The sequence below is a fragment of the Falco naumanni genome, chromosome Z (assembly GCF_017639655.2).
Source record: "Falco naumanni isolate bFalNau1 chromosome Z, bFalNau1.pat, whole genome shotgun sequence".
NCBI classification, from domain to species: domain Eukaryota; kingdom Metazoa; phylum Chordata; class Aves; order Falconiformes; family Falconidae; genus Falco; species Falco naumanni.
Genome location: NC_054080.1, coordinates 13349618 through 13361489, shown reverse-complemented (window position 1 = coordinate 13361489; position 11872 = coordinate 13349618). Strand labels below are relative to the sequence as shown.

At 44.2% G+C, this 11872-nt stretch overlaps 1 protein-coding gene across 1 annotated transcript; it reads left to right on the top strand.

Moving 5' to 3' along the window:
* The first annotated feature begins 914 nt into the window (after positions 1–914).
* TMEM215 (transmembrane protein 215) lies at positions 915–4774 on the top strand. The gene has a single exon (XM_040580918.1). It carries the CDS (start codon positions 1230–1232, stop codon positions 1947–1949), a length of 720 nt encoding a protein of 239 aa, XP_040436852.1. The 5' UTR covers positions 915–1229; the 3' UTR covers positions 1950–4774.
* Positions 4775–11872: the final 7098 nt, after the last annotated feature.

The window sequence follows — 11872 nt, the reverse complement described above, 5'->3', positions numbered from 1 at the left end:
CTGCTCATAAGGTTCTTCCTGTGTTTCCACATTGCCACACATTTCAGATCCTCTATTAATTCAGATAGAGCGACATCCTTTGAATTACCATCACCCATATGCATCACATCACAGAGGCTGAACACCACCCTCACAGTCGGTTTATTGCTGGCCTTAGACTTCCAGGGGAACCCCGTGTGGTGCATCCCAACAAGCTAAATTCATTCTTGGGGTCTTGGGGAGGGGACAACACCGGGAGAGGTTTACCACTAAGGGCCTCCTCCGGGATGAAATTCAGCGGCATCACAGCATCTCCTGAGCCTCGTTACTTGCTTGCGCCTACCGCGGGGAAGCAGAGTTTGGGACAGGACCGCTCTCTGTCCGGCGGGGGATTTACTCCCCAACCCCCTGCCCCACAGCGGCGGGGGCTTTGCGGGCGGGGGTCCCCAGCGCCGCGGGGCAGGGCGCCTGTCGGGGTCCGCGCGGGCGCCCCGGACTCGCTCCCCGCCGCCCAGGAGGGAGGGGGAGCCCGGCCGGAGCGGCCGCAGCTGCCAGCGAAGCCGCCGCGGCCATCAGGCGGGGGGACCCCCCCGAGCCTCCCCCGAGCGCTCCCAAAGCCCGGCGCCCACCGACCCCGCAGCCCCCCGCGCCGCGGCACGCCTGGGCGGCGCACGTACCCTCGGCTGCTGCGGGGCTGCGCGGCGCCGGGCGAGGAGGAGGAGGAAGGGCCGGTGTCCCCCGCGGCACTCGACCCCCGCCCGCCGGCGGCTGGAACCCGCCCGGGTCTCTCCCGCCCCACCCCCGCCCGTCCGCAGGGCTGGAGCCGCTCGGCCCGTGGCCGCCGTCACGCGTGAGGGGGCGCGGCGGGGCCGCCGGCGGGGGGGCGCTCCCGCCCAGCGCAGCGCACGGCGGAGCGGGGCGCACGGCGGAGCGGGGCGCACGGCGGAGCGGGGCGCACGGCGGAGCGGGGCGCACGGCGGAGCGGGGCGCACGGCGGAGCGGGGCGCACGGCGGAGCGGGGCGCACGGCGGAGCGGGGGACGCGGCAGGCAGCACGGCTCCTGGCCCCGGCCCCGCCGCCGCCCCTGCCCCCGGCCGAGGCCCCACCGAGGGGCAGCCGAGCGGTGCCGGCCGTCGGGGGCCGCCACGCTTCACCGTCCGGGAAACTTCAGCCACTTTGCCGGGGAGCACCCGTCCCCTGTCCCCGGGGCCGCCGCGGCCAAGGGCAGCGGTCCCTCGCACGCCGGCAGGATGGCGCGGACCATGAGACCCGATGACATCAACCCCCGGACGGGGCTGGTGGTGGCTCTCGTCAGTGTCTTCCTGGTGTTCGGCTTCATGTTCACCGTGTCTGGCATCAAGGGGGAGACCCTGGGGGACATCCCGCTGCTGGCCATCGGGCCGGCCATCTGCTTGCCGGGCATCGCTGCCATTGCCCTCACCAGAAAGACTGACGGCTGTACCAAGTGGCCCAAGAACAAGTGTCCATGCTGCAAGGAAGTCAAGGACCGGGATGTCATGGAGCTGCTGAGGACCCCCTCAGACCTGGAGTCCGGCAAGGGGAGTTGTGATGAGCTGGCCGAGAAAGCGTACCAGAAGGACAGGAGGGTGCTGCAAGGCGAGGACTCCGTGTCCATCTGCACCACCACCACCACCACCACCATGGGAGAGTGCAAGAGTCTTATCAGAAAAGTGGAGCAGGAGGAGATGCTGAGATACCTGGAGACCTGCTACCCAGAGATGCCGGGGAATGTGTTTGTGGGAGATGGCTCCATGTACAGTGCCTTGGAGAGGAAGAGCTCTTCTCCCACCAGGGACAGCGCTGCTTGCCCTGATGTTGAAGACAACATTTTTGTTGCTCCTAAAGATAGTATCATTGTCTGCTCTTACAAGGAGAACAGCCCTTACGACAGATACTGTTGTTACATAAACCCTGCTGGAGTCAGCTCAGACCAGGAGACCATAGTGTGAAAGATGCATACTTTATATATATGTATGTATACAAAAACTACAATTTCAACTTCTTGATAGGGGATAATATAGCTGACTGCACTGCATGGGACAATCGTGATACTATTACAATTTAACCTGGTATGTGACTGATACTCAGACCTTTTGTGCCTGAAATACTCTTTCTGTAAGTAAACAAGCATGTTTAAAGGTTAAACAATTCAGTTCTTCATCTTGGAAAAATTACATTTTAATTTGATTTTCTCCCTTTCCCTCTTATTTTGTTTTCCTGCTGCCAGTTGTACCCAAGCCCATAGACACACTGGCAGGAGGGGAGCAGTGGCTGCCAGCTGATACCAAGAGCTGAATCAAAACTCTGGAGCTGTATGTAGGAAAGAATGTCATGCTCTATAGATGAATGGGTCTTAGCAATAGCATCGCTCCATTTTGGGAGGGATTGAGAGATGTCAGCATGCACTCCAATAGCTGGCTGATGTTAGGGAGCGTAGAAGTGATTTGTCTCTTTTCTTCCTGGCAGTATTTTATTCTCCTCTGCTTCAAGGAATCCATGTGCTCACCCTTCGGGCTCTTCTGAAAGTCTCCTAGCAGCCAGATAGGCTCAGAGGAGTTTTCAAAGGCTAACCCATCATCAGTACCTGCAAAGTACAGGTTTTAGCTTCATTCGCCACCAGAATTGAGTTCATTGGAATGTTGCTAACACTTTTGGATTCTATAGGCATACTTGACAAGGAGATTACAACGTGATCATGACACAGTTCTTGCAGAGACTAGGAGCAGATGTCAGTGGACTCAGATATTAAAAATATATTTCAGTACCTCTAAAGTTGCCTAGGCAATAGAATTCTATGTGTTGTGTTCAGAGCTGGATCTGACTCTTCTGAAAATGTCATTTTCACGTGCCTTTTCTAAAATGCCAGATGTTTCTTTATGGTTGATAAATGGTTACAGTCCACTCAGGGGTCTCAGAGCCATGCTTTGCTGGGGGGAGGGGACAGAGGACCTGGCTGACATGGGTTTGTTCATGGCTTATGGATACATAACAAGAAAAATATGAAGTGAGTAATGAGGATTAACCATTCAAAATCTGAGCCTGCAACTTACAGAGACAAAATCCTGGCTATTCTATCCAACAGTGAATTGCATGTTCCATGATGTGTATAAAAACCTTATCTGGCCGCTACTATGTAGGTAATAGAGATGTGCTATAATACGATGTGAATGCTAAACAGCTGCTCTAAGGGTTAAGTTCTTAGAGTAATGGTTACTAAAGCATAGAGTAATTTGCTAGCGTCTCACAAGTCCCAGTTCCTATAACTAAACTCTCACAACTCCAAAAAACATTCCTCTGTGAGGGAAGTCTTAACAGCTGTTCTTACTTAGCTGGGTTTTTTTGTCAACCATAAGTTGTACCAGACAAATGTATTGAGTTACCAGGGTAGGAAAGAAGAAAAACTCTCTTTTTTTTGTAGCAGCCTCAAATGTGTAGGAAGTGGCAAGGAATTTTCCACTGAAGCGAGACATTCTTTGCTGTCCATGGAGTTGTTTGGAAAGTGAATGGAAACTTTATGCATCCACCAGTTTATTTGTTTGGAAACTTACATCAAATCATTACAGACAACCAGTCTCTGCAGAGGTTTCCAGAAGGAGAAAATACAATTTTTTTAAATGAGACAGTTTGGTTTCTTTCAGACCAAACAAGATGTTAATGCTTTGATCAGGCTTTGGTGGGGCATCAGAATACTATTAGGATAAATTAAAAAAAATACTAGTTAGTTTGAGTCAGGTACGGCCTCTGAATAGATGACTACAGGCAGCTTTGCTGCTCTGGGCTGCAGCAATGGTACTGTACAACCTAAGTTTTATCCACTGAGCAAAGGAATTCCACAAAAACAGATCCTCTCCCTGACATGCGCAACTCCCACTTCCACATAAAAGCACTCTGTTGTTTGGCAGATTGTCTCCCGCAGGACTTAGTCACTGCAGGACCTTATTCTGCAATGTACAGAGCAGCTCTTTGATGATGCAGGCAAGTCGTTATTTCATGACCCTGAGGCCAACAGCTAAAATACTGCTGATGGACGTGATGAGGAGTAGGGTCTTTCATTGCATTCTGTTCCCAGAGGAAGCAGGTAAGGGTCTCAGGGTGTGCCCATGGGTGCTGAGCATCCCTGAAGGTCAGACCCACCATGAGAAAACAGGCTGCCAGGTAGCTGCGTACTGCCTTTGCCGGGTTTGTTAGCAATTGCTTGCCTTGCATAAGAAAGCAAAGTGTCAGCCTGCTGGGAACCTAGATTTGTACAGTTCTGCAAATATATATAGGAAGGGGTCAACTTTTTCCATTTTGTCTAGGATTAGATGTTCTCTGTCAAAAGTTACATGGGGTTTTACAAGGCAAGACAGCAAACTCTAGTGAAAAATGGAATGATAAACATATGACTTGAGATACAGCCATGCAGATCTGAGTCGTGCTTTATTCCGTTGTTAGTGTAAGACCAAGAAAGTATTTGTATTAAAGCAAAGTTTAACGGGAGTGAAAAATTCCCACGGTAGAACAAAATGTATGTTTAAAACATGGTATTTACAGGCAATGTCCTTCCTCCATTCATTTAGCTGAGGTAAGACTTTGTAACAAAATACAAGTTTAAGCAATATTTCTAGGCTAATCCACCATAATCCACTGAGGTTTTTTATTGAACATGTGAGAATTTGAAGTTACAGAAATAAATTAGTACTGCCTCTGAAACCTCGCTGTGATTTTTATTTTCTTTTCTTCTAGTTAAGCAGAGAAATAAATGGGAATAGGTTTTTTTTTGGCCATTTTAAATATAAGAATTTGGCCATTTAAAAAGGAAAGTTTTTTGGGGTTGTTGTTTTTTTAAATAAAGTACACTTCTTTCATACACTATATTTTAGCCAGTAGGAATCTACTGCTTATTTGATCAAAGACAGCATGACAGAAGCTTCGAGCTTTTTCTGTAGACTCCATGCTCAGGCCAGAGAATTACTGGGGCTTTATTTTTGTTCGGCTGATGGGGTCCCTCCTGATGGCCACTAGAACTTGTAGGAACAGCGCTGATTGTGGATCAAACAGGAATAATCACGTTGCTTTTCAGAGGCAGTTTCTAGGCTTGGATCTGAATTTGGCTTCAGGATGCGACAGCTTGGGTGATACCAAGCCGTGGCCTGGAGGCGAGAGCTTCTTTCTGTTCTTGCTACCTTTAAAACACCTCTGGGTCTAAATCCTGCTTCTCTCCTCAATGCTACCCTCCGAACAATGCATGCAGTTGTAGTGGAGCTCTGTTTGTGGGGTTAACACCTGGTCTCATTGAAACCAATTGCCAGGTATTTCTTGGTCCTATCGTATGGGTGGCAGGGCACATATTAGTGTTTGAAGAAAACCAGTGAGCTGGACATTCAGAGAAGGTTCATGGGATAGATAAGATTTATTTTTAGAATAGCATTTGGCATAGTGCTACAGTGGAGTTTACCTTCTTTTAAGAAACAATGTGCTATACAGATCAGCTGTACACAGGACAATTTTGTGGTTTTTTTTTTTAATTATTATTTATTTCTGTTGTCATACATAGCATTTTTACAATTATCCAAGCTGATCACTGCCTACCCTTTAACAGAAAATTGCCTTTTGTCCTCCTAGAGCACTAAACAATATCTGGCCCTTTTTGCCTGGAACCAAATGAGTCAGTGGTGAGTGTACTCAGGTCAGGACCAGTGTTTTATTCTTGATCTTGAGTTCTGAAGAAATCTGGTGCTCTTCAACCAGCAGTTCCTCCCTGCCTGATCCAACCTCTCCACAGTCCTGGTAGCACTAACTGTTTATTACGTTGTCATTAGCAGAGTCACATAGAGAGCACATACCAGACGGTTTGCAGAGTGAGCTCCTGCACTTGGCTGGAGTGGTAGAATCTGACACTGCATCTATCCCATGGAAGTTGTTATGTTGAGACATCCAACTAAATTGTCAGTTCTTGCAGCAGAGGCCTGGGATTTTGCGTATCCATCTAATATCTTTCACACTAAAGGTGCTGTAGAGATGAGTTAGTCATGGGTGACTGTCAGGCCTCAAAGGCACTCGCAGCCTGGTTTCCATGAGCATTTAGAGACTGATCTATTTAAAGGCAGAGCACAATCTGCACTCAGAAACTTGAATCTCAACACATTGCCAGCAAAGCCATACTGCTAGAGAATGCACTTCTGACATGGGAGATTTTCTGAGTCTTGAAAGGTCTCTGTGTAATTTTCTACTATCAATCATATTAAAACTTGCAGAAGAGTTTCATGTTATATAGATTAGAGGAGTTTTCTCAACACATCTTTAATACACAGCATGGGGCATCAGCTGCACAGCGGCTCATGCTGAGCCCATTTCCACTCTGCAGCAAGCCTGAACGAGCCACCCCTACCAGGCCAGCTGCCTGCAGGTGTGTTACATCTTTGGTACTATAGGCCTTTTCATCTCTGGGCTTCAGAAACAACACAGAGAATGGATCTAGAATTCATTTTTAATGCTCTTTTGCAAACTTTCAGCAGTAAGCATTACCTACAATTTATCAGTCCTCTCAGTGGAGGAATTCCAAACCCTGTATGTCTTTATCAGGCAAGGAGATCCAGCTATCATTTGGTTTTTAAATCACAGTTCATTTTCTGTTCAGAACAGTTGCATGGATTAGCCCTGACTATCGTGTTTCAGATGCCCACAGAAGTGTTTATACTTGATGTTTTTACTTACAAACACTGCACCATGCATAGGTGTATATACATTACACGTTTGTCAGAAAAGGTCACAGAATGCACAAGCACAGCAATATATTGAGATCTGCTCAGATCTGCTCTGTCTTTCTGACACCTCACCCACATTTTCTGCCTCAAGTCCATTGTTGCAATTTAAAATCCCTTCCATCCTTTATGAGAATTGTTCTCAGAAGAACTCCATTGTGGCTTTTTAAGGACACAGGTTTTTTTCCAACAGGAAAAACAGAGTTTAAATGTCCCGGGACTGTGTTTCATTCCAGCCACTGTGAAATCCTGGCTCCTTTGCCCATGGCGAACTGAAGTTTTCTAGTGCTCTGCATTCAGCATTTCCCCAAACTATTGGTAAAAATCTTGATCCCTTGGTCAGTTTTGACAGATTCAGTACTAGTATTTTTTCAACCTACAGTTTCATTACTTCGGGAGTGAAAAAGGGTTAAATACTTTGAAAATATGTCTCTCTACTTTGTTGTAGTGAGGAAAGAACAGAAAAAGAGGTATTATTCATGAAAGTGAAAGAGACCAAAAAGGCTTCACAGGCAGTATTTCATGACTTTGATAGATTAAGTGTGTTATATTCTGGGCACACAGGCAATATGTTTAGTGCATTCTTCCATACATGTAGCTTCTTTTTAGTAGCTTAACCTAAACAGGCTTCTCAGGCAGGAACAGAGAGTGTTTTTCTGCCTGAAGGCAGGATGCAAAAGCTACAAAAAATAATAATAATAATGGTATGCACTAGAGATCTGGTGCGAGGAACACTGATTTGTTCTCAGATCTCATCAAAACGCTTATTTTCAGACCATTTTATTTTGCTATGAAATGCAGTGATTAGCAATTATGCGAACTCATGAACACAAGGATACCACTACAGTAGCTTTGTATTTGGCATTCAGTGGCTGGGAAGTACATATTGCCATTGAAATCCAGGGCAAAATTCACAAAGGTGTAGGAGTAAAAGGAGCTCCAAGGTCGAACTTGGTATTGTGTGAAACTGTTCAATCCAGCACCAGAAGTTAGTTCCAAAAAGGATGGATTTGCATGTAAGACAAAGTGCTGTGGAAAGGTGAGGTGCAAATACAGAACGTGGGGTAGCTTAATTCCACATCTGAACCAAAGGACCATGGTTAGTGTACTATGGGACACTAAATAACATCATGTACTTGTGCATGCTCATTGGAAGGTTTCAGCCATGAGGGTTCGCACACAAACAAATTCTACAGAACTCACTTTCTCACGTTTCAGACTGGTTTATATCTCTATATCAGAAAGTGCATTTTAGCAAATTTTAAATTAGGAGGAAAGGGATTTTCCCCCAATTTTCTTTGGAGGGAACATTGGATTGCCATTGATTTTATCTTTTAATTCCAATTTAGAATGTACTAATGTACAATCCAATGTTTTACACTGACTGGTGTGAAGTAGGGGAAATTCAGACAGGAATTATGAGGACAGAGTACTCATTAGCTGAAAAGCAGATGGTAGCCAGCTGGAGAATAATCAGAATTATCTTCCGTAGCCTTGCCTTTATATTGGTCTGAAAGGACAGCCCCAGAAAGACACACTTAAAAAACCAAAGACTTACTGTTGAGGTCAATTCAGATGGAAGGGCTATTGATAACTTTTAGCGGTCTGAGTGGGGTGGGAGAGAGATGTTCTACGTGCTGGGGAACCTCTTACTAATCTGTTCTTCATACACAGATCTTCAAAAGACCCTGCATCTTCTGACTGCACAGTCAGGCTCAACACTATGCCCTTGCACTATTTGCAGGAAACACCTGATTTCATTTCACTTTCCTTTAAATAAATTATTGTTTCTGGTTTGACTAATTAGCTGTAGGAAGAAGCAGATAACTTTCCTCCGTTTACACAAAAAGAACCATGGAACTGGAGACCCTCTGAATATATCGATAACAAGCTAATAAAAAAAGACATTTGCTACCTAGTCTAGGGGATAAAGAATAACTTTTCAGTGGCAGAACAGTCTTTTTCCAATGCCAATGGTTTGAATAAAATCTAGGAAGTTTTACACCTGGAAATACCTTAACCGTTTTGTTGGGTTTTTTTTTACTTTTTGGAATTTTCTAAAATATTGTGGTTATTCAATCTATTCCTCAACATTCAAACTGAAATAATATAGTGAAGGTTTATCAATCTAATTAAATACTTTCATGAGTCTGTTGTTGCATTGTGTGATTTATTTCGTATACCTGCCTGCATCCTCACCTGTATGTAGATGGAACTGCAATAAACAACAATAAAAATGCACAATGTTTCCAAAAAATCATCACATCATGAATACCGTATTAGTATCCTCTGCATTATTTTGTGTAACCATAGACAATGAATGTCCACGGAGTGAAGAACCGAAGTCAAGATCAGTCAAGTACATATCGCCTTCAGTTCTTCAGCTGTTATTACAATTGCTTTCCCATTTTCTGGTAGGGATATAATCTCCTAGGAAAGGAGGAACACATCACATATTTATCTGTATAGAATGCCATTTTAGAAAAGAATACTAGCTAGATTTGCTGAGTAATTCCACATCTGGGGTGTGAATCTGTGGATTTAAAGCATCTCACAGATGGGCACCATGCTGGTTATCAAGCTTCAGCTTTACCAGCTGGTGAATGCTTTCCTGCATTGGCAAGATTATCAAGACTTTGGTCAGCAGTACAGTGTCAGCCACAATAAGCTTCCTTTACACATTTCCTGGGCAGTAAAAGACACCAGGAGCTAATGACAGTACTTTCTGGAGATCTGAATTCGCAGTAACATCAGTCACAAGTGCTGCCCCACAAAAGATACAGATTGAGAGTGGTGAAATGGGACAGCATTTTGGTTTGCAGGTGCTATGAAGACCACCTGTCCTTGTACATGAATTTCTGTGCAGAGCAGAACCTGATGCTTGCATTGTTCAAGGCTGAGGCAACTATTGTCAACGATTTTATGTCTGTATAGTGGGTATTGATTTGCACTAGCCTCTCCCCATACAGTTATATTTCTAGCCAGACATGTTTTACATATATAAGAATACATAATTCTCTCTATACTATATATATTATTACACATGGGTATGTCTGCTTTGGCACAACAATACAGAAAAAAATGATCTCTGCGTCTGTGCCATTCCCAGGACGTGAAAGCAAAGCGTATCTCACAGGGTTTATTCTGCAACCACCTTTGCTGAATTTGCTGTGTCATACAATCTCTAATGATGGCTGCATTGTAAGTAACTTCTAGTAAAAATCTGTGTAACCAAGTAGAGCTCATGTTCCCAAAATTTGCCTGTTGCGTCAGTAGTTGACAATGAAATACAGCAGTAGCCATTGACTACATCTGTCAAAATGTCTGAGATAGATCTTAAATACTCGCCCATCAACTGAGGACACTTCTGTTTGCATCTGTAACATTCATTACCCTGTATTTCTAAAACTGACATTACTAAGGACTATTGCTTGAAGCCTCAGGAGAGATACTGCAGATTCAACGGTCCTTAGAAAATAATCTGATTCAAAAGGATCAAAAGATAACAGCAAAACAGAGAGGTAGGCTGACAATGGTTTTCTTCAAGCTGTACTTTTTTTTGTAGATAACCACCAGTTTCTAAGCCTTTTGAAGTCAACATGACTCTCTCTACTGTCTTCAGCAGAATTTGAATACTAGCCAAGCACATGTCAGTGGTGAAGGTTGTCAATCAAACAAGCTTGCAAATGGTCACTCATCACTCATTTCTGTTCAGAAGACTTTAAACTCAGAAGACACTCATTTTAAAGCTTTTAATTCTAAAACCAACATTAAAATACAGCAGAAGGGTTAAAACTGTACAGATAAACTGTACTGCTACAGATAAACATAACAAAGCACATGCTTTCACATTGACATTTGATAAAAGATCATATGACATGCACCTTTCTAATAAAAATTTTAAAAATGCTAACTCATTAAAAGTATAATGTAAAATATATATCATGCAGCACTATAATAGAACAGAGAGTTTCACAATATCTAGGTCAGATTTGAATAAGGGAAATGATAGTATTTAACAACACCTCTGGGCTCTGGAGAACTAAAAGCTTAATTTTGCTAAGATTACAAATAAGTTAACTGTACTGTACCATATACTAACATGAAACTCAAAAATAGTGAAAGGAATCTTTTAAGATCAGGAAGGAATGTGAAACCAATTAAAAATTTTAATTTTAAAGAATTCGGCTGGGCTCTGTCTTGGGGTCTCAAGTGTCAAGATCAGCTCTATGTCCCTTGCTGAGGTTCTGGTTCCATTCAAGTGGCAGTATTCCCACAGACTTCTGAGACAGAATTTCACTCAGAATGTTCTATATTTTTCTGTGGATTTCAAGTAAGTCTTCCATAATTTGGAAGGATTTAGCTTTCTAATCTCTGTTAGGCACCTCTGAAAAATCTAACATTACCACGGCATTTACTTTGCACAGAAGCTGAAGAAGGACTATACTGTGACTCTCTATTACTATCACACAGCACATATTCAGCATCAAAATTATGCTAGCTACATGGGAACATGGACAGCTAACTCATCAGCTGCTTGTTTAAGATGCACAAATTTATACCGGAAAAACTGCATGTGCATGTGTGCTTCTGTACTCATACCTAGGATCGGGGACAGGATGGAGGATAAAGAAGCAGAATAAGGAGGAGCAGATGGTACTTTGTTACTCATAGTACTTCCTTTCCACCTCTTCCCACTTATCTTTGGCCAGTCCAGTTCACATTATTGTGGAACTGCTGTGTGTCTTGGTATCCTTCCTTCCTGCATTTCACATAACTAATTCTGTTGGACCGTGTGTTAATCAATTCGGCTGGACCTGGCTAAACTCTTCAAAATAGATTAGCCCTGAAAGTTTATGTATTGCCGTAAATAAAACACTAAAAAGTATAAACAGGGTCCACTGTATATATGCTTTGTCTTTAAAGAAAGTCAACACCAGCAATGCTTATAGATCCATGCTCATCAACAGATCACTACATGTGTAGTGCTGGGTCTCTCTTTACAGGAAATGCTTGCTCAGGAATGACCTTTTCCAAACTGTGTCCTAAATTACAGAGTGACTCAGAGAGCTGCCGGATTTTGCAGTCAGACAGCTCACCAGCTACAGTAGGTTCACTGCCACTTTAGT

Excerpts from the sequence above, each read along its gene's own strand:
- TMEM215 (XM_040580918.1), top strand. The coding sequence starts at position 1,230 with ATGGCGCGGACCATGAGACCCGATGACATCAACCCCCGGACGGGGCTG.